The sequence below is a fragment of the Diabrotica virgifera genome, chromosome 6 (genome assembly GCF_917563875.1).
Source record: "Diabrotica virgifera virgifera chromosome 6, PGI_DIABVI_V3a".
Taxonomy (NCBI): Eukaryota; Metazoa; Arthropoda; class Insecta; order Coleoptera; family Chrysomelidae; genus Diabrotica; species Diabrotica virgifera.
Window position 1 is genome coordinate 253,208,503 of NC_065448.1, and position 24,252 is coordinate 253,232,754.

At 31.8% G+C, this 24,252-nt stretch overlaps 1 protein-coding gene across 2 annotated transcripts in view; it reads right to left on the reverse strand.

Moving 5' to 3' along the window:
- The window catches only part of LOC114333661 (teneurin-a), a 499,544-nt gene that overhangs the window by 217,434 nt on the left and 257,858 nt on the right, over nt 1–24,252 (reverse strand). For both annotated transcript variants that reach the window (XM_050653925.1, XM_050653924.1), the window contains exons 11-12: nt 13,349–13,495; nt 8,457–8,664 (exon numbers count right to left, since the gene is read on the reverse strand). In XM_050653925.1, coding sequence (XP_050509882.1) covers nt 8,457–8,664; nt 13,349–13,495 — 355 coding nt within the window. The remainder of the gene's footprint in view (nt 1–8,456; nt 8,665–13,348; nt 13,496–24,252) is intronic.

Sequence of the window (24,252 nt, forward strand, 5' to 3'; positions counted from 1 at the left end):
GCAATATTAAATATCCATTACATTCAAACTATGCGAGATAAACTGTAAAAAATTTGATGACTAACGTATTTTAAGAAAAAAATCAGAAGTATATTTAACCCCTCATCCACAAGAATTTAAATGCATCGTTTTCCTTCCACAATACATTTTACTATAGTGTTCTTTTTATGTTCAAAAAGTTGGGCGGGTTTAAAATGAATGGTTTTTGAAAAAAAAAATAAGATCAAATTATTGAGCGCATTTTTAAATTTTCTTAAAAATTTTCCTTTTCCTCCATGTAACTCGAAAATGATAAGAGATGCCAAAAAAAGATGCCATACAAAAATGAACTAGATAAACATTTTTATTTTATTTTTTATAACAGTATCTCTTATAATTTTCAAGTTACATGGAGAAAAAGAAGATCTTTAAGAAAATTTAAATATGCGCTCTATAATTTGATCTTATTTTTTTCAAAAACCATTCATTTTAAACCCGCTCAACTTTTTGAACATAAAAATGACACTGTAGTAAAATGTATTGTAGAAGGAAAACGATGTATTTAAATTCTTGTGGGTGAGGGGTTAAATATAGTTCTCATTTTTTTTCTTAAAATTCGTTAGTCATCAATTTTTTGCAGTATATCTCGCTTAGTTTGAATCCAATCGACATTTAATATTGCTTATTTGAAAGGACTTTTCAATCACAATAAAACATATTGGTAGCATTATATACATGAAATCGACCGTTTCTCTGTTATTTCAAGTTGAATACACTGATTTGAGCATGCACCAAAAAACAAACTCTTTTTACCTGCCATATCTCTTTTTGTGTTATATCTAGAAGATTGAAGAAGTAACGAATCTCTTTGTTTTTTTTATGAGCTACAAAAATGTTTTATATAATTTTTTTAGTTAGATGCATTGTTTTTAAGTTATTCGCAAAAAACCGTTTGAAAAGGTGTTATATTTCAATGAAAATGGCCAATTTTTAACCTCGAATAACTCAAAAAGTATTGGGTTTTCGAAAAAAAATTATAGAACAGTTTTTGCTTAGAATTGGGTTCTTTAGCAACTTTCGTAGTTGTTTAACCAAAAATTTTTCCACCCCCGAGAAGGGGTGGGAACCGTCCACCAAGACAAAAGCACACATCGGCATAGGGTAGACTTTGAATAAGGAGATATTTTCAGGCTATTCTTAAAATTTCATTAAAATCCATGCAGTAGGATAGAATTCGGAGGTAATAACCTGTTCTTGCTCTCATTGACTGCCCTATTGAGGCACAAACACATTACATTTTAAGTTGAAGGCTGTTTTTGCCGAAAAAAAACAGTAGACAAAACATTGTTAAAAGAGAATATTAATTTGGGATATTTGTAATTTGATCTGTGGCTTATGTCTGTTTGATTTTTCATCGAGGAGATGCGTTGATACAAAAAATGAGTAATTTAACGTCAGAACAAGCAGCCCAAATTGTAGCTTTAATTGGAAATTGACGAAGAAGGTATAGAGAAAGTGGCGGATACACAAGAAGTCCAGTTTTAGGACTTCTCAGGACTATTTACATCTGGAGACTTTGTGTACACATCATGTTATAGCTAGAAACTGCGAAATATCCTTTCGATAGCCCGTAATGTTCGAATAAGTGCCAATTCAGTTAGAAACAGATTAAGGAAATTTGGAATGAGAGCCAGAATGCCTGCTACTGCTCCACTGTTAACAAGGGCACACTGTATGGCACGTTTAAGGTTTTCACCAGAACCTGTCGATTTCAGTGTATGTCAACCTTGCGCAATCAGCAGTTTTGAATAAAACACACTTGACTCAGTAAAGTGGTAATTAGCCATACAACTTTGTTGATATATAAAATTGTTAGGCACCTTCGCCAAATTTTCAAAAATGGCAAATGACCTTCGCCAATCTTTAAAAAGGATTTTCTAAAATTTGGTGAAGGTGTCGGACAAATTGAACTTCCTATTTTGTTGAAATAATTGTAGCTTTGTTGTTGTTTGCAAATAAATAAATTGTTATTCCTATACAGGGTGTTTGGTAACAAATGGACCATAGCTTAACCTTAGATTCCTAAGCTTAAATAGGTCAATTTAAGCTAACTTACTTTAGTACGAAAGTTGATAACCAAAATGCAGGGTGTCAAATTTAAACTTTTATTTTATTTATTCTTGAATATTTTATGATAGGCATGGGATAACTACACAAAATTTGGTAAACTGGGGGTTTTTGGGACGAGAAATCGAAATTCGCCACCAAAAATTATGTATTACACAGAGGGCGCCACATATGTCTTTCAGCGCTCATTTCTTTTATTCTCTACTTTATATAATTTTTGAATCAAAACTTTAATTCTCTTGATATTTTTACTTACGTTTTCGAAATAAACGCATTTTAAATCTGCGATGCAACATAAGTCTTTGCATACTATCATTGTAGTTACACCCGAAAAATAAACTTGAAAGCATAATAATTGTGCAAGTTCTCATATTTATGTCATTGCATCGCAAATTATATTTGAAGGAATTTGCGATATATTTTTGGAAATTATTAAGTCCATATGTTTATTTTTTTTTCGGCTGTCACTACAATGATATTATATAAAAAATTATTTTGCATCGCGGATTTAAAATGAATTTATCTCGAAAACGGATGAATGTAGTATACCTTTTTTTAAGTACGTAAAAACAATAGGGGAATAAAAGATTTTATTCAAAAACTATATAGAGTGCGTAGTAAAAAAAATTGAACGTAATAAATGAGCGCGTGAAAGACGTATGTGGCGCCCTCTGGGTAATACATATTTTTTTGTGGAGAATCTAGATTTCTCGTCAAAAAATCACTGGCTTACCAAATTCCGAGTTGTTATCCCATGCCTGTCAGGAAATATTCAAGAATAAATAAAATAAAAGTTTAGCTTTGACACCCTGTAGTTCGGTTATTATCAACTTTCGTACTAAAGTAAGTTAGCTTAAATCGACCTATTTTATCCTCAGGAATCTAAGGGCAAGCTGTGGCCCATTGGTTACCAAACGCCCTGTAGTTTGTTGTGTTATTGTTTTAAATGCGTGTTGTCCCTTCTTTCAATGTGTGTTGAGCCTTGTTGCTAAGATCTTAATAAACAGATACTACCAACGCAAAATAAGGCAAACACTTTTTAGCAAAATCTTCATTCTTATCCAAGAATTAACTTCAATAGTATCAAGTATTATAATTCTAAAATGGTCTATTTAACCCTAAATCTAATAAATCAAAAAATATTTATTATTTTTTTGACAATATACTAATAGTTCTGTTAAAATCATTAAAATTGTGAAATTAGATTGGTTACTCATTGTTCAATTCAACACCATTTTCATCAACTCCTATTTTTCTAATAAGGAAATCACACAAAATCGACTACGTCCTGATAACTTTTGGTAAAGGCCTTTAAGGAAAAATTCCGCATCTGAGCGACAGCTCGGGCTAAGGATCAGGTATAGACGAACACAGGGATTTTGTAGACGAGACACAATGATATCCCAACCCCTCATGTCTGATCTGTCTCAGAAGTACATCGAATAACAACTACAGGCATGAAGAGAGGGGGAAGAAGGGCGAGTGGTTATGGTCAAATAGGGATAGAGCTCCGCTAAAAGGAGTGCGATGCCCGAGCAAAAAATCAGGGAGAGGACTCCCCGATCTCCGCTCAAACGTGCAGAGCTGAAATCCTGTGATAAATAGCGCGATAGTACATAGGTCGACAGCGTGGCTGTTTCGAGCCCATTTGTTGTATTCATAAATTAGGAAATGCGTTTTATCCATATTTGTTTCACTAGAAAGACATTTTCTACTGTTATTAGTATTTAAAATAAAAAAAAAAAAACAAATGTAATAATTGTGTTACATTTTGGTTTAAATATTAATGGTAGCGTATTATGATTCTACGTACCTATCTTACCAAAAATCACTATTACTTTTATTTGATCTAAATATTTATTGTGAAAATTGATATTTGAAAAGAGAAAGATCAGTGTATTAGAAAACAACGCTCTCTATTGTTGATTATATTTTTAAAGGCACATATTTTTATCTGTTAATATACGTCTAAAAGAATCATAAAATATTTCTTCTGCTGAAGTTAAAAAAACTTGAGAGGGTGGTTGAAAATTTTTGTTTAAATTTGACAAATTCTCCCAGCCGCCTCCACTCCAGATGACGGGTGCTTGCATCTTACCATGCTCAATTTTTTTAACATGTTTTTTTTTTGTATAGTCTAAATGTGCCTTTTCTAGATGTTTTTCAAATTTAAATTAAAAATTTCAACCGTCCTTCAAGATTTTTAACTTCGATGCAAGAATTTTTTAAGGAATTTTTTCAATAAAAAGGGCCCCCCATAGTAGCGGTTGCTAAAATGGCTTTGTAAGCCGAAAGCGCTCAGCTAGGGGGTACTTTTAAATACTTAAAAAATAATTTTCTGTTTCCATTCATTCATTTGTAATAACTGTGTACAAAAACACATCAGTCTATTTCAATTAATTATTTGATATTTTTAGATATATATACCACTTTTATTGTTTAAGTCTACTGTGGGCAATTCCCAACACGGATTAAATTTAAAATATAGGTAGAAACTCAAATGGCATAAAATTTACGGTTGTAAAGAATTTATGTAATTTTATTCCACAGCTACATTATTTATTTGACCATACCTTCGATAATGGTCATGCAACATGTAATCACGCGCCTAGTATAAACGAACTATAAAAAGTTCTTTTGGAACACTGGTTTATTTTTACATTGAACTATTAAAATTATTGAATGAAAATTAGAATTGAAAAGAACTATAAAAATGAAAAGGGGTTTCTTGTAGCAGTTTTGGTATTGCTCTAAAACACGATTGACTAAACATTATCTCTACATTGTCCTGTATTGTCGAGTCATAAAATCTAGGACAGAAAAAGTATCAGAAGAAGTAACTCGACTAAAGAATCTACGAGTATGGTTGCAGCTCAAAATAATTCTTTAAAACAGTCGCTGCAAAAGTTGTGACTATGATGATTGACAACCTCTAGAATGACTATAATTCGAGAGACAAGTAAGAGGTTCGAGAGACTCCAAAAAAATTATAGAGGCTAAAAGTTATAGAAAGGAACTACAACGTTAACGGGGTTTTATTACTTCATATGGTCAATGAATCTCTATATATGAAAAAACCGCGGAGTGCTACCATTTAAAGGGGTGCGTTTTTGAGAAATAGGTGAATTAGTCCCTGGGCACAGGTTACATTAGGGTGAGTTCTATGCACTTTTGGTACAAACACGTCTACATAAAAATTGTACCTGGTTAAATTTCCTATCTAAATATAACTTTTTAAAGTCAAAGATACTTTTTTTTACTAAAATATATTCAAAAGAAAAAGTCCAAAGAAACCCAAAAGAAAGAAATTTTGTTTTTTGTCCCATAACTTTTGTCCACGGGGATATAGGTATAGACATTGCTTCACAGAAAAAAAACTTACATATTTTCTCTTTAAAATGATGCTTAGTAGAGGTCGTTAGGATTTACAGTTTTCGCAATATGATTTTTCAAAGTTCGCCACTCACAGCAATTTTAGGCAATTTTCCTTGTTATTTCGCAAATATTTTTCTGTAACTTTTCTCTACGCAACTTTAGGCATATGCAATGGTACATGTAAGAGGAATACAAATCAATTACCTTTAAAATGTTCTACTGTATAATGTTGTACGACTTCTTTTAAAGAGGTTATCTTTTTCAAGATTTTATACTCTTAACAAGTTTTTATATTTTTTACGATTATTTTTTAAATTTCCCATTATAACTTTTTTTCTTCTACATTTAGGTATATATTACATAATAAAAAAGAAAGCTTATTCTGTTTACTTTAAAACGGTGTATTATAAAAAATTCTAGGATTATTTTTGAATAAGATATGCTTTTTCAAAATGTAATAAGTACTTGCAACGATTTTTGATTTTAGGATTATTTTTTAAATTTCTCCTTGTAACTTTTTTATGTGATTGTGTGTTATGATTGAATCTTATTTTTTATAGGTAATACTTTGGATCCACTTGACGCGGCCGGGCAAACTTCAAAATATGGATTAATTCCAATATTTACTGTCAAAGCTCCTGCACCACAAGCTTTGCTTGAAAAAATAGCATGTAAATGTACCAAAGGATGTACAAAAAACTGCGGTTGTAGGAAGATAGGAATTAGTTTTTCAATATTCTGCCAAGGGTGCATGTGCATGGGTACTAATTGTGGGACTCTAAGATAACTGAGGTGTCAGAGGAAGATATTGAAGCTAATGCTAACGAAGAGATGGACTTTGATTTTGAAATTTTTTAAATGTCAACGTTTAAATAATTTTAACTAAAGTGATGTTTTCTAAGACTAATGTTTATGTAATTTTTGTAAAAGAAATAATTTTAAATAATACAGGTAAAAAAATATCAAAGAATCACTCGGTTTCCATTATTTAAATGTAGATGATACACCATTTTAAAGAACAGAAAGTAAGCCCTCTTTATTCAGCAATATATAGTATATTCATGTACAAGACAAAAAAAAGTTATAATGAGAAATTTAAAAAATAATCCTAAAATCAAAAATCGTTGCAAGTACTTATTACATTTTGAAAAATAATATCTTATTCAAAAATAATCCTCGAATTTTTTGTAACACAAAATTTTAAAGTAAACAAAATAAGCTTTTTTTATTATATAATATAATATATACCTAAATGTAGAAGAAAAAAAGTTATAATGAGAAATTTCAAAAATAATCGTAAAAAATGTAAAAACTAATATTTTTTTTTATATTAGGTATTATATATTATATAATATAATATTATATTATATATACTATATATAATATAATATTATATAATATACAATATATCATATAATAATATAATTTTATTTTTATATTATATTATAAAAAATTGTTAAAAGTATAAAATTTTTGAAAAACCATAATCTCTTTAAAAAAAAGTCGTACAACGTTAGACAGTAGACCATTTTAAAGCTAATTGATTTCTATTTCTATTACGTACCATTTCATATACCTAAAGTTACGTGGAAAAAAGTTACAGAACAATATTTGCGAAATTACAAGGAAAATTGCCCAACATTGCTGTGAGTGGCGAACTTTGAAAAATCATATTTCGAAAACTATAAATCCTAATTACCTCTACTACACAACATTTTAAAGAAGAAATATGTAGATTTTTTTTCTGTAAAGCAATGTCTATACCTATATCCTCGTGGACAAAAGTTATGGGACAAAAAACAAAATTTCTTTCTTTTGGGTTTCTTTGTGCTTTTTCTTTTGAATATATTTTTGTAAAAAAAAGTATCATTGACTTTAAAAAGCGATATTTAGATAGGAAATTTAATCAGGAACAATTTTTATGTAGGTATGTTTATACCAAAAGTGCATAGAACTCACCCTAATGTAACCTGTGCCCAGGGACTAATTCACCCATTTCTCAAAAACGCACCCCTTTAAATGGTAGCACTCCGCGGTTTTTTCATATATAGATGTCCATTGACCATATGAAATAATAAAACCCCGTTAACGTTGTAGTTCCTTTTAGCTATCTTATTTTGAATATAATCAATAGCCTATATTGCTCCAAGGTATATTTTGAAGTGATTCCAGCAAAGAAATAGACTCTTATTGACTAAGTCAATATTTTTAAGATGTGTTCATCAAACAGATAAAATATGTGTGTTCAAAAAATTGATTTAAATGAAACCATTCCAGGTATGTACCTCAAAAATATGTACAATACCATTTAACAACCCTATAACCTTTTAATAGAAAATTTTATACATTTTAATTTCGAAAAAATTAGTTAAAATCATTTATAAAAGTTACATTTTATTTAAAAATCCCTTAAAGTGCTACATAACAAAACGTTTTCGAACTAAAAAGTTCTTCATCAGTGCTGTTACCAAGTTTTTTAAAATGCTTGAACCACCAAAATAGAGGAGTGAAAACCCTTTAAATGTTGTACAATTATAGTAAGTTTATTGTACAATATTTAGAGGGTTTTCACTCCTATGTTTTGGTGGCTTAAGCATTTAAAAAAAACCTGTTAACTGCACTGATGATGAACTTTTTAGTTCGAAAACGTTCTGTGACATAGCCCTTTAAGGGATTTTTAAATAAAATGTACTTTTTACAAAGAATTTTAACTAATTTTTTTGTGAATAATGGAATACAGCCAGCTACAGGAAATTATTTTACTTCTTCTTTTATATCTTCTTCTCTTACACTTTAAAAAACAAAGTTGAAATTTAATATACTTATTCTTTGATTTAACCAACATAAATACGACGTATTGTTTAATGTGTAAACTAGAACAAATGTAGATAAAACGCTTTCCCTAACTATTTAATACTGATTAGCGGGCTCTCGATAAAAAAGCTCTAGAAGTTAGTTATCATCAGATCGCTTACCTTTCGGTGTATTCGTCCATGTGAGCGTAAGATTGCACCGAGTTTTCCTCAATGAGGAATTTGACTCGCTGGTAGAACGAGGCCGTTACCGAAGGTGGCTGCTTGCGAAGCAGAACCTCGACGGGGTCGTTGCTGGAGATGCACATGATGTGATCCGAGCAGCTCGGATGTGAGCAGCATTCACTATCTGAACAGTCGGTCATTCCATCTAGAACAGGTATAAAAGACGTATCAAAGAAGTTATAAAGCCCTAAGCGATATATAACAAGAGAAAATACAATCTTTATTCAACATTTAAAGCGTTCTTGAAATATAAAAACAGAAACTGCGGATTTTAGGCTATATCCAAATGAAATCTTTATTTAATTTAACTCTGTTAATAATAATTAATAATTCTTCTTCTTCTTCTTTTTTAGCTTCAATTGACGTTGCCTGACTATCTTTTCCTCGGTCGTCCCAATGATCTTGTTCCATTTGTCGATTTGTCTCTTGCTATTCGTACTATTTTATTTTCTGTCTTTCTTCTATACCACTTCTCGCTCGTATTTTCTCACTCCTTTCTGTATCTTTTAGAATTTGGTTTGTTATTTTTCGTAAGACTTTCATTTCTGCTGTTTCCAGCAGTCTTTTGTTTTCGCCGTATCTGCTCTTGTTTCCGCTTCTTCTTAACGTGCCCTATCAACTCCCCTTGACGTTGGCGATTAACGTGGCCGAAACTGTCTCTGTCTCGAGCTATTCTAAATAAGTCTCAGTGGGAACGACTGTTTTTATTGTTATTAATTTAACAAATTTTAGAATAAATACCACAAAACAACAGGGAAATTATAACTTCCTGTGGAACTGTCATTCCTGTCATGTCACCATTCAGAATTTCCGTTATCAAAATCACTTGCTTCCGTACAGCCATGATGTGAACTTGTCAGATAGAGCTCATTGGTACCTCGGGCGAAAAACATTGGATATTTTATTCATCCATGTTATAATTCACATCTTTGTCATATGTTCCGATGACGGATCAATTGTAAAGGGTTTTTACCCATATATTTTTACTTTGGTGGTTAGCATGTAGATTCTAAGTGAGTATAACCTATAACTTTTTATAACCTTAGTCAACATTTTAAATACTTTGCATCATTTTATCTGGTTGTACACATTTTAGGATTGCACTGATGATGATCGGTCAACCGATCGAAAACTAGTTCTGTCTTTGATGTAGCCCTGTATAGGGATTTTAACAAATATACCTTTTATAAAGGATTTTATGCTATTCTAAATAGTTGTTTTGATTTCGTTATTCCTGTCCACTCTCTGATATTCTTCAACCAAGAGGATTGCTTTCTACCAATTCCTCTGCGTCCTTCGATTTTACAACATATCCTACAACATATACTTCCATGATTACGTTAGGCTTTACAAGAAAATTTACCATAAAGCCATAAAGGCCGCCAAGGAAATTTATTACAATGCAAGGCTGGCTAAATCAGGTAATGTTGCTAAGGAAACGTGGTCTATCGTAAATGAACTGAGAGATAAGACTTCTTCTCCCACCACAATCCCGACTTCTCCTGAGACCCTGAACAATTACTTTGTAAATGTGGCAAAAAATTTAACAAATACTATACCTCCTTCTCAGGATCCGATTTCATATCTTTCTCATAAGAATGTAAATAGTTTCTTTTTTACACCCATAGTATTAGGTGAACTACGCTCTACAATAAATGACATTAAGAACAAATCGTCATCTGGGACTGATGGCCTCACTCTTAAAATGTTTTCTGCTCTACCTGATTGCACTTTAAACCATCTTACTACCTTAATAAACAGGTCATTCGAAACTGGAGTTTTTCCAAGCTGCCTTAAGACAGCGATAATTATTCCTATACACAAAGGAGGCGATAAAGATCTTGCTTCGAATTATCGGCCCTATTGCACTCCTGCCCACGTTGTCGAAAATAATTGAAAGTCTGGTAAAAAAAAAGAATCTTATCTTTTCTGTTGAAATACAAATTGCTTACTCCACATCAATTTGGATTCCTGAGTGACAAATGCACGAATGATGCTATGTTCTTCCTTTTCGATCATGTTTACTCCAGTCTAAACAACCATCACTCTACAGCAACAATTTTCTGTGATTTCTCTAAAGCATTCGATTGTGTAAACCATAACATCTTGACTGACAAATTACAGCACTATGGATTTAGGGGAAAGGCTTTTAAATGGCTTAAATCATATCTTAATAAAAGACTTCAGTTTGTAAGGGTTGACACGAAGACGTCTTCTTGCATGCCATTAGAATGTGGGATACCTCAGGGTTCAGTTCTAGGCCCTTTATTGTTTCTGATATACATAAATGACATCTCTAGTCTGAACAATAAAGGTAAAATATGTCTCTTTGCAGATGATACTAGTATTACTTGGAGTAACACGGATATCATGCATCTTCGCAATACCATAGCTACAGACCTAGTCACCATTAAATCGTGGTGCGATTCGAATCTCCTGTTATTTAACGTTTCTAAAACCAAAGTCCTACCTTACAACAGTGTGATGCAACTACTTTAATAACAACAGTCTAGAGGTAGTTGAATCGGTGAAGTTCTTAGGGCTTATTGTGGATAAGTCTCTAAAATGGAACTTGCACATTGATGCCTTACACAAAAAATTAAGTTCTGCTTGTTTTGCGCTAAGATCAGTTGCTACGGAAATGAAGTGTTCAATATCTAGGACCGTTTATTATGCCCTTTTTGAGTCTCATCTTCGGTACGCCCTTCCATTCTGGGGCTCGTGTTGTGCGACTCAATTTGAGGGTATTTTTAAACTACAAAAGAGAGCTCTTCGTTACTCCCTGAGACTCAATAGCAGAGTTCATTGCCAAGAATTCTTTAAAAAATTTAAAATATTAACTCTTCCTTCTTTGTTTGTTTTTGAATCCGTTTGTTTAATCCGAAAACATGCATCAGAAGGTCCAGAGAGACCCACGCACAACTATCCCCTTAGAAACATGGAGCATAATCTTTATCTGCCAACCCCACGGTCTGAGCTGGTTAAGTGCTCTATACTATACAATTCGAGAAAAATGCACAATCACCTGCCATCTAACATCAAATCTATTGCAGCATTTCCCGCTTTTCGCAAGGCCTTGAAAGCTTATTTGCTTGAGAGAGCTTTTTATACAGTGAATGACTTTTTTTATAAACGATTTGAATTCAGCAAATTGACTTGCAGGATTATTACTTTCGAGTACTTTTGTACATATTTACAGCGACATAGATCTTTTGATTTACTTTCGCTTTCCCTTTTCATCGTTCGCCTTCTTTTTGCTCTGACGTTGTATACATATTGTTTGCAAAATTTTTAAAAATTTTTAATGTGTACTTAATAACTGTAAAATTGTATTTAAGTAGTATAATTCACGCCATTTATTTGGTATCTGTTTCTGTTTTTGTTTTGTTTGTAGTTTTTATTATTTTTTGTTTTTTATTGTATTTTTTATTTTGTATAAGCTTTGTCCACAAATTGGAAAAAAATTTTGACAATAAAGCATACCTTACTTACTTACTTACCCATCGTAATAAGTTGAAGAATAGTATATGGGTCTCCCCTTACTACTTGTCCAAAATGGACCATCTCTCTATATTTGATATTATCAAGCAGCTCGCGAGCAGCATTGGCTCTCTTTAGGATTGCCACATTTGTCAGCATAGCCGTCCATGGCATTTTCAGTGTACGTCTGTGCAGCCACATTTCAAAGGCCTCCAAACAATTAATGGTGGATATTTTTAATGTCCATGCTTCGACACCATACAAGAGGAATGACCAAATGTAACATTTAATCAAGCACTTTCGAAGTTGAAGTTGAAAGGTATCATTACAGAAGAATAACCTCGTTTTTAAAAATGTGCGGGCTATCTCGATTCTACATTTTATCTCTTTATCTGGATCTAGTTGTTCAGTAATATGGCAACCTAGATACTTGTTTTTGCTGTATACACCATTATCGGACTTACTGTTGATTTACATGTCCTGGTTTTGGTTTCCATTGTGAGGTATATGTTTCTCCAGATTGTGTTGTTGAGACATCCTGCTGCTCTGTTCACCATGTTCACTTGATTTTGTACTTCTTCTTCCATTTTTCCGTAGCTTAACAGTTTTATTCCCAAGTATTTCGTTTCCATCACTTGTTCTATTATTTTCTTATTTACGATCCGCTTACATCGCCTTGGTTCCGCTGATATTACTATCGATTTAGTTTTCTCTGTTAAGATCACCATGTTGTACCTATATGAGCACCGCGTCTTCGAATATTTTAATTAATATTTGTATGTCATCTTCATTATCGACTGTTATTATGGCGTCGTCGGCGTAGTATATTAACAATTCTATTAATAATTATTATATTCACTTGATCCTTGCCAATTTGCTATTTTATTTAATATTTTTTCTAACTGTAATTTTAGAAGATACAGCCACTTATTCCTTATGGAGCCTTTGAAACATTTGTTGTCTCTAATGTAGAATTTGTTGTTTTTTGGACTAAAATTAATTTTTGTCCCACTTTTTGGGAGGGGTTTCCTGAAGCCACTTAAAAATATCGTCGATGATGCAACTACAACCACGTGGATAAATCTACAAAAAAACTAAATACTACGACTGCCTTCAATTGCCAAGATCCATACACATTATCTGGAGCGAACCTCCTACATATTCATCAGTAAGCAATTCAACAGTGCCATAAGTATCTTTTTAGTAAAGCTATAGACATAGTCTATATATTAATAGGCTTTGCTTATTAATATTAATATATAATAATTTATATTTTATTTATTGTCCCTTCCAAAATTCATTGTTCACTTTTTAGACTAAGATAAAACGTGTAATTAATTAATATTTACCGTGGTCATTATCCATATCATCATGGCAATCCTGTTCCAATGGAATACTGCAATCTGATCCAGCCCAACCAGCAATACAAACACATTTATAGAGTCCTTCTTCAAGAGTGCACTGGCCATGTCCAGAACATCCGTTTTCGCATCCCGCTGTAATAAAAAATAATGATTAAATATTTATTTATACAAGTATAAATAATTAGCTAATGTAACATGTAAAAGCTCTTTGAATAATGTGTCAGGATCAATAATTATATTTAGGAACAATTTTATGAGATTATTATTCATCAGGCTTCTCATACAGTATTCTTCGCATTTATTGGCTCCTTTTTTTTGGAAGAGCAATTAACTCAGACTTCTGCCGCTATGTTGGTATTTCTCCATAGATGTTTAAGTATTTTTGTGATTATTGCTATTAATTCCTTGTCCATTAGTTTTAATAGTTCTGCTTGTGTTTTATCAGGACCTGCTGCTTGGCCGTCCTTTAGCTGTGTTATTTCCGAATAAACTTCCTGTTGTAATATTCTTGGTTCATCATTTACCTCTTCTTCTAGCTCAAAAATGTTGTCTCTTGGTTTTCAAACAGTTTTTTTAGGTATTATTTCCACGTTCTTATTAAATTTTACTTTGTTTGTCCAAGATGATGTTTCCATCAGAATCAGTTAAATTTTCTTTCTGTCCCCGTCTTAGTCTATCTGTGAGTTCTTTAATTTCCCTATGTATATTGTGACTATCGTATTTTGACTGTAGAGTCTCAATTTCTTCGCATCTTTTCGTTGCTTCTTTTTTCCCTTTTTAGCGATTTATCCTTTTATAACGGAGAGACTAATACCTGAAAATAGAGAGAGAAATACGCATACCTATGCAAATCTGTAGTCCAACCTGTCATGGACTACACCGCAGGCGTACGCAATAATATAAATAATATGATCAATAATAAATAATTATTGTATTACAAAAGTTTCAAAATTTCAATATTGAAACACCTTGAAGGTAGAATCAATATTTTAACCGAATTTTTATTTTGTATCCATCCAGATCCAGAGCAGAGCAGAGCGTAGAGCGTCACACCTCGCGCATTTTAAATTGCATCGATCGCTAAATATTTATGAAATGAAAAAATCTGTTGAGAGTTTTCGCTGAACTCGCGTTCGCTAATAGAATATTAATTATAACAAACTACCGGGGGTAAAATTTGACGTGGCTTTTAGAGAAATCGAGTTTCCTAAGTTTCGCTCAAACTTTTAACTCGGACTCGGGATAAAAATATCCTCCCGCCGGATAAGAAGAAGAAAAGGAGAAAATAAAGATCTTCCCGTAGGTACGGGCGAAGTGTAAGAACGTTATTTGTGATGCCTGAAAATTAGATCTCTGATTAACCTAACTAATTAAAAAACATTTTTTATTCTACAAGAATAAAAGAATAAGAAGAAAAGAAGTTTACTGCAGTTTATCGTGCCATCAGAACTTCAATTTGATAAAAGTATAATTGGTAAATTAAGAAAAGGAGATTTGTTAAATGAAATTATCTTGCTTATAGTACGAGCTCCTACTGCAAAATCTCCACGTTCATAACACAGTTATTCTTTCATGACGTAGGCCAGTGGCGGCTCGTACCACTTTAAGAAGGTAGTGCCAGAACGAAGCTAGGACAAATAATCCCCGGACAAATAATCCCGGACAAAAAATCCCCACAAATTATCCCCAGACAAAAAATCCCCCGGACAAAAAATTCCCACAAAAAATCCCCACAAATAATCCCCACAAATAATCCCCGGACAAATAATCCCCGGACAAAAAATCCCCACAAAAAATCCCGGACAAAAAATCCCCACAATTTTTTTTGGACAAAATATCCCCACAAATAATCCCGGACAAAAAATCCCCAAGAAATTTTTTTGCTACCAAATAGTTCTCTAAAAGTTTTCCCGTGAATGCAATCGACGCAAATGTTTTTCAGCTTCAGTGCATGAGAGTTATAGCAATCGCCATGAAACCAGTTTTCTGCACGAAAATAATGATTAGCGATTAAAATTAAGCATACATTGTAATTTCGATTACCAAATGTCGAATTCCAATTGTGAGTTTTTTCAAAAATCGTGGAAGATATGGGGAATAAGCTAAGGCTTTGGGAATCATGTTGTACTTATTGTCTATTCGTGATGATAACAGCTGGTCCAGAAAACGATAATCTTGATTGTAATGCAAAAAATTATGTTCCTTTTTGTAAGTTTAACGTCAAAAATATTTAGTCATCATCATCATCAATGGCGTTATAACTTTTCAACCTTTTTCTAGGCCGCCAGACTGCATCTTTCCATCCGGGGATTTTCTGTCCGGGATTTTTTGTGGGGATATTTTGTCCAAAAAAGTTTGTGGGGATTTTTTGTCCGGGATTTTTTGTGGGGATTTTTTGTCCGGGGATTATTTGTCCGGGGATTATTTGTGGGGATTATTTGTGGGGATTTTTTGTGGGGATATTTTGTCCGGGGATTTTTTGTCCGGGGAAAATTTGTGGGGATTTTTTGTCCGGGATTATTTGTCCGGGGATTATTTGTCCGGACCCCGCCAGAACTCGGGCAGCCGCCAAAGTTTTTAGTGACGGATTCACGATATTGTCAAAAAAAGGTGTACTGACAACAAAAACTAAAAAAAATTATGCGCGGATACTTTTATCTTATGTATCTTAAGTTTATTCATCTGAGGTGCCAAGCAATTGTCCAACATTGATCAAAACAGTTCCGTAAATTAATTAATAATAAAAACCTCTTAACCTACCACCAGCATTTACTGCTAATAGTGCTTGAAAATTTTTATTACGATTTAGTCTCTATTTACCAATTTATAAAAATAATACTATTTCATTATTCACACACATGCACAAAGTTTTGTAATGTCACTTTTAAAGTTTACGATATATGAAGTTCATTCTTCTATTTTTTGGTTGCAAAGTTTTCAATGACTTTATAATTAAAATTATCAATACAATTTACAAAATGCTTTTCTGCAGATAGCATACCTAAAGCACTATGATTTAACATCGAAAAACAGCGTTCTGCTTCAGATGTTGATATAAGAATAGTAACTAAAATACTTAAAAGTTTAATAGTTTCTTCAAATGTGCTTTTTATACCTTCCCTCTACATTAAAACCGATAGCGAAATAGCCCCAGAGGTAGTACTTAATTCGTCTCGCTATACAGTATCTACTTCTAATTCAGCTTTAAACCGAGTTTTGCTTAAAAATTAAAATTGTCTCCATGTTTCATTAAGAAATGATACGGAGAACTGATGCTTATAAACAGAAAACTTCTCCGACATAAATAAATTAGAAGCAACTAAATATCCGGAGAAGGTAGACCTTTGAAAGATCTGGTACTTTGAATTTAAGTCGTTGTCTAATTCGGCGCTAAAATTGACCAGCTCCTTAAATATGCCTCTATTTTCTGAATTTTCTTTTTCGTTGTGACCTCTTAAAGCTAACTCGAATGCTCCACAACACCTTATAACATTATTTTAGTTTTTTTTTCTAGCGAAAAACCACCAAAAAAATTTTTTAAAATACTAATCTTCATTGTCAATTAATAAATTAAACTTACGAAATAATCAAAATATTATCAGAATACCCACGATCATGATGCACTAAAAGTTTAATTATAAATACAAAAACTTTTTAACAGAAAATATACATAATAAAAGCGACAAACCAGCACGTAAAGAAACTCATAATAAATGGACCTGGCATCATACCCTCGTGCCTGGCACAGAGATTCTAATTTTAAGGTATACTAATAGTTCAATATAGCTCTTTATCTGTCACTTACACAGAATGCTCGTACAATCTTTCTCTCTTTAGTCGTGCCAGTACTGACTTCGGCACGAAGGAGATTCTCCTGTCGAATACTCTCCGTGGTCGGCAGGGATTGTATTACGCCCATAGTTGCCATATTTTATATAATTTATGAAGATCAAAAGAAATACACACAAAAAAATTAACAGGAATTAAAAAGTTTTGAAGATAAAAAATATGTTTCTGCATAGTTAGCAAGGTAGTGCCATGACTCTCTGGCACTACCTCACGGGCCGCCACTGACGTAGGCACATGTGTTTTATATCAAATTAAAGCTATTTTTTTTTCTATTACGGTGATATAAGGTTGCCTCTGAAAAATTGCTGCAAATTAGGATTTCAAGCTGTTGAAAACGTGAGGTACCAGAGATAAATTGAAAAAAACCTAACGCGCAGCGCCACAGGTTTGACAAGATGATTTCTTTAACAACTGGCATTCGCCATCAAACATTGTTAACCTTATCAAACCAGTGGCGTTTTCCTTCACGTTCTCTCTGATATCTTGCATTTTTAACAGCTGGTAACGCTAATCTTTAAAAGCTGGTTGCTTTTAGTGATATTTAGTTTCTTAAGTTTCACTCAAACTTTTATCTCCGACTCGCGATAAAAATATCCCGCCGCAGAAGAAGAGAAGAAAATAAAAATCTTCCCGTAGATACGGACGAAGTGTAAGAGCGTTATTTGTGATGCCTGAAAATTTGATCTCTGATTAACCTAACTAATTAAAAAACATTTTTTATTCTACAAGAATCGGCTGCAGTTTATCGTGTCGTAAAAACTTTAATTTGATAAAAGTATAATTGGCTAATTAAGAAAAAGAAGATTTGTTAAATGAAATTCTCCTGATTATAGTACGAGATCCCACTACAAAATAACTACGTTTATAGGTAACGTAGTTAATGGGTTCCAATGCTTTTTAAATGCATGATTATTTTCGAATCCTGAGAAAACTAATAAATATTTTTAAAAATTTAAACGCAGAATAAAAGATTGCATTATTACCGAATAACGGAAGTTCCTTAGAATAAACAAACAGTTTCTTTTGAATAAGATATTTTAAATTTAAAATCACAGTAAATTTTTTCTTTTATTTCACCACTTTAACCACTAAAATATACATTATAGAAGTTTTCAGGGATTTTCGACCATCATCGTAACGTAATCTTTCATTTCTGTTTAAATTTTAAAAAAATAATTAATTTTCTCAGGATTCGAAAAAAATTAATACATTGAACAAGCATTGGAGCCGAAATTTTTTGCCTACCTCCTTAAGTAAAATCACATTTTTATATAAACTTAAGAATAGGAGAATACATTGATAAATAGGTTGCCAGTCAAAAGGGGGAAAATAAAGAAATTATTTCATATATTCCCATCATACAGTATAATACAAATAATACACCTAACAATGGCCCTCTAATTCGGCGTATTTATTCCTTCAGTCCCTACCAATATATTACTAAGGATAATAATATACAGATCTTACTTATTGTAGCTTTCGATGGTTCATGAGATTAAGGTAGGTACTACTCATTCGATAAACTTAAAATTACATAATATAAACTTAATAGTGCAGTCACTGAAGGTGGATATGAGCTATTACCTCCGATTTCGTTGAACCTCCATCGATTTGCATGAAAATTAGTGAGTGGTTAGAGGATATCTCAAGGAACAAAGGTGGCATGGTGCCAACCTGCGCTTTTACCCTGGGGGTGGATGCCACCCCTCCTCGGTGATGAAAATTATTTTATTAAAAATAACCCCACAATTCGATATATGGACAAATTATAAACAAAATTTGTTATATAGTTATTAAAATAAATCAAAACTTTTTGAGTTATTAAAGATCAAAGATTTTAATTTTTCGTGAGAAAAATGCATGTTTTTAACCGATTTTTCATAAATAACTCAAAAACTATATAACAAGTTTTTACAAAAAGGATATATTATCAAAATTGAGGCTAATAAAAAATCAAATAATCTCATTACTAGAAAAACCTTTCAATGTTAACTTAAAGTGAGTTATAGGTGATTGAATGTATATTTCTTTCGTCGAGTACCCAAATTTAAGTATTCAATATTAAATACCGGGAAAATGATGCATTTTATAACATAAACTTATTAAACATTTGTCAAAATTCTTAGAAATATCTATCAAATGAGCCCTCGAACAAGTTGATAGCATTAAAATTTATGCACAAAAACTTTTCAAAATTTATCTTTTAAAAATTTTTCCAAAAAATGTTATTGTTTTTTTTTGTAAATAACTCCGTTAATTTTTAAGATATCAGGTTCACCTAAAAACTATTTAAAAGTTGATTCCAAGAGCTATTAAAAAACGTCGAAATTAGTCTTTTAAACCTCTAACTTTTTTAAAAATAGAAGGTTAAATGGCCCCGGTTACATGGTTCTCGCAGCAAAATTGAAATTTTAAAAGTTTCTATCTCGGTTATTTTTTACTTTACGGAAATAGTAAAATGGGTAAAGTATTTGGAACAGAAAAAACTAAAATTTAGTTATATGTCATTTTTTACGCATATTGAGTATTTTTGGAGTTATTATCAAAAGAAAATGAAAAGAACGATAATTTTAAAAATTCTGATTTTTTAAATTATATCTTTTTTTCAAAAATATGCATTCTAAACCGGTCAACATTGTTGAAATCATTAACTATGTTAACCTAAAGAAATTCTTGTGAGGATTACTACAAATTTTAATTTTTGTGGAAATGGCGTATGTTTTATTTTTCACTTTTTCCTAAAAAAATCGAAAGGGTTTTCTTGTTTTCATCATAACTTGCTTAATTTTGATACTATAACTTTCACTGGAGCTCGTTTGATAGGTATTCAGAAGTACTTTGACAAGTGCTTAACAAGTATATTCTATGAAATGCATCGTTTTCCCGTTATGTAAGTTTGAATATTTAGATTTGAGTACTCGTCGAAAAAAAAATACATTCGATTACCCGTAACTTACTTTGAAATAACATTACTTTAGTTCTTTAAGTGCGGAGTGTATTAAATTTTTTTATTATCTTTAATTTTGGTAATAATAACTTTTTTACAAAAGCTTATAGTTTTTGAGTAATACGTGAAAAACAGCTTTAAAACATGCATTTTTTTTAAGAAAAAATAAAATCTTTGATATTTAATAACTCAAAAAGTATTGATTTATATAAACTTTATATAACAAATTTTGCTTAGAAGTTGCCCCTCTATCGATTTCTGGTATTATTTTTAATAAAAAAATTTCACCCCTGAGAAGGGGTGGCATCCACCCCCCAGGGTAAAAACACTAGTTGGCATCATGTCACGTTTGTTACTTAAAGTATATTCTAACTACTCACCAATTTTCATGAAAATCGATGAAGGTTCAGCGAAATCGGAGGTGAAAACCTTGAGTGACTCCACTATAAATAAGATCCTAAATATTGATATGCAACCATATATTTTTACCTCAAATAACAAAAGACAGTTCTTATTGGTTTATTACTGCCTATTAAGGTTATAAAGCGTAGAAAATAAACCGTCCATTATTTTTCCTCAGCCCAAGCCCAAACATTCCGATGCACTGATTGAAAGAAAGCGCTACCGCTTTTACTATAAATATAAATGTAATGTTTTTTGTTCGAAAGAAACACAACATTGCGAAGGGTTTTTCTCTTGTCGTCCGGATAGCCGTTAAAGAGATAAATGCGAAAAACTATTAGTGAGTCATCTCGGAGGTTTTGTCCATAAAAAGAAGCTGCTGACGTAGAATGGTGAAAAGTTTTTTCTTCTCGTCGGTTATTTGTACTCCTTTGTACTGCGAGGAACACAAAAAGACGTAATTAGAATTTGGTTTAGTGTGTTTGTCTTATAAGGAAAACAACGTGATGGACTTCATAGAGGGAGCCGTTAAATCAATTATTTCGTTTTAGTGTTTGTTGGGAAAATTGCATAATTTACATTTCGAAAAGTTTTCTTCTTCTTGTAGTTCCTTCTCCTATCGGATGTTGGCTATCACCACAGCAATCCGTACCTTATTGGCGGTTGCTCTGAAAAATATCTACTGAGCTGCAACTATACTACTCTCAGTAGTTTCTCCTTCTTAATACTTATGCATTCGTAACTCGTTGGGTCCATGGTATTTTCAAAATCCTCAAGAGGTTTTAAACACAATTTAAGTTAGAAAACTGCAATATCTGGGAGATGTCATGAGCGGCGAGCGTTATAACTTGTTTCAATTGTAGTCGAGGAAATGAAGCATTTTGGCTCGCAATTTTTTCGTCCAGCATGGATTTACTTGGAATTTTCACAGAAGGTAGGGAATAGTCCAAGGATCATTTTCTATATCATGCCGCTGTACGCTAAAACCTTGGGAGTGGTTGCCACCCCATTTCGGGGCGGGAATTTTTTATTACATTTTAACCATGCAAATCGATGTAAAAAGTAATTCTAAGAAAAATATGTTTTTTACATTTTCTTCGTAAAACTAATATTTTTCGAGTTATTCGCGCTTGAAAGTAACAGTTTTTCGACGAAAAAATCGACTTTTTTAGAGGGTTTTTTGAGAATACCTCAAAAAATATGCATTTAATCAAAAAAAAACTGTAGATATCAAAATTGTATCTTTTAGTAACATAAACCAAATTCTTTCTCTGTAATATCTTTAAGACCAATACAAACCGAGATACGGCATGTTAAATGTTAGCTTTTTTCGTCAAATGGGTAATTTGAAATATTCAAAGCCAAATAACGGAAAAACTTTGCATTTTTCGAGGAAAGCTTAAATAATTTTTTTTCAAGTATGTAGTTAGACCTTTCAAAAAATAATAATAAAAAGTTTCTAGCCTAAAAATTAAGCGACTTATGATCAAAAAATGTCGGTACCTGCCCTTCTCTATGAAAAAATCAGTGAAAACAACCCCCTAACTACCCTCCTAATTAAAAATTGGTCTTTACCTTTATGTAATTCCTTTTATATTTGTATTGTCAATACAACCAATAAGTTTGACTTATTTAAAAGGCCTTATTTTAGAAAAATTGGAGTTGAAAGAAAAATTAATTTTTTGCAATCTCCCATTTTTCACCTTTTACCTCAAAATATCTCCGAAAATACTGGAGATACGAAAAAAATTATGGATTACTAAATTGTAGATTTTTTAATAACTAAAATTTCCTTGTGCACAAGTTTTCATTGCAGTGAACAGTTAGCGAGATATAGCTGTTTAAAACCTCTATTTACGAGCAAACACTCCCTTATTCGAGCCTTTTAAACCAACCTTAATTAAAAACTAAGGAATCTTACGGAATTTAGATGACACAGTCTTATAACTCTTTGAAAATTCTACAAAGTCATTTTTGAAAAATCTGTTCATCACCAAAAATAAAGGAGCTATGTTTATAAAACGAATTTTTTTTCGACAAATTCGAATAGTCCGCTTATGGACAATTTTCAATGTATGTATAATACCGCAGAACCGATTCGTATACTGGAAGATGAGTAAAAAACTATTTGTATTTGTATTTGTACATATTCGTAAATTCGTATTTTTGTGTAAATAAATATTTTTGTAATTCTTTAATTCTACTTTTTTTTCTGTATAGATCTATTAAAATATCTACTTATTAAAACTGTAATGTTATTAAGGGTGTTTCTTAAGGGTTGAACTATTCTGATATTATATCCTAAAGTATCAAACAATCATTATTTAACCAATAAAAACCAAATTTTACCCATATTAAAGTTTACAATAATTTTATATAATTTTTGACAATAAGGGGTAGTTTACACCCCTAAAAATAATCAACGCCCTTAAGCATGATATATAATATGAAGTACAGGGTGAGATGATCCTAATCCCAAATTTTTTTGTAAATCGATGCAAGCCGAAATTATTCTTTTAGGATAAGTAAATTTTTTATATATAGCTCCAACAAGGGTGGTTTTAAGGGTTGACATATTATGATAGTATATATTGAAGCATAAAACAATCATTATGTAACTAATAAGAACCAAATGTTGACAATATTAAAGTTTAAAATGTTATTTTATAATTTTTTACAACTAGGGGTAGTTTTCACCCTTACAAAACCAAAAACGTACAACGGCTCAATATAGAAAATGAACTAGAGGGTGTAATGAGCCTAATCCCAAATTTTAGTACAAATCGATGCTGGAGGAAAAAATTGCGAGGTTTTGCCATTTTTTCAGCTCCATTTCCTCGACTATTAATAATACAACGAAAAATACAGGGTAGCAAAAGTCGTAGCAGAAGACGCATCTTCTGCCTAAACAATCTGAGAGCTTGCGAAATTTTTATCGGATCGAGAAATTGAAAAAAAAAAGATTATGTACTAATTGAAAGAAAATCGCTTTTACTAAAAATATAGACGTTAACAGTACGGCTAAAGATCTAGAGTACGCCGATGATATCTGCCTTTTAGGACAAAGGTCATAAGGTATGACTGACCAATTGGAAACACTTTCCACTAAAGCCAATAAAATAAGTTTGAAAATCAATATTAATAAAACAAATCCACGAGAATCAATGCAAGAAACCACATACTATTTACTATTAAAAATATACAGATTGGAAATGTGTAAAATATTACGTATCTTGGAAGTGCCATAATGGAAATAGTCCAGAAAGCCACTGCGCATCCGCTAGGAAAAATATTCTAATTCGGGTTTTTTGCACAATCTTACTCAAAAAGGACCCCTTTTAACAAATTTGCATGTTGCCAGGACCAAAAGATGGTCAAAAATTTTTTAAAGGTTTTTTTTTTATTTTTTTCCCAAAAATTATTTTTTTGCATAAAACAAATTTTTTTTTAGGTTTTTTGGATCATTCCAAACAGAAAAGGTCTTTAGTGACTTTTCTCTAAAGTTGATAGTTTTTGACATATTAGCGATTAAAAATTGAAAAATTGCGAAATGGCCATTTTTAACCCTCAAAAACTATGTGAAAAACTGAAAATTTGAATATTGCCAAGATAGGTAGATATTCTTTAAACATCGATTGATGAAATCCCGAAGAGTTTTTTGCAAAACAATATTCAAAACTCCTTTGTTTTT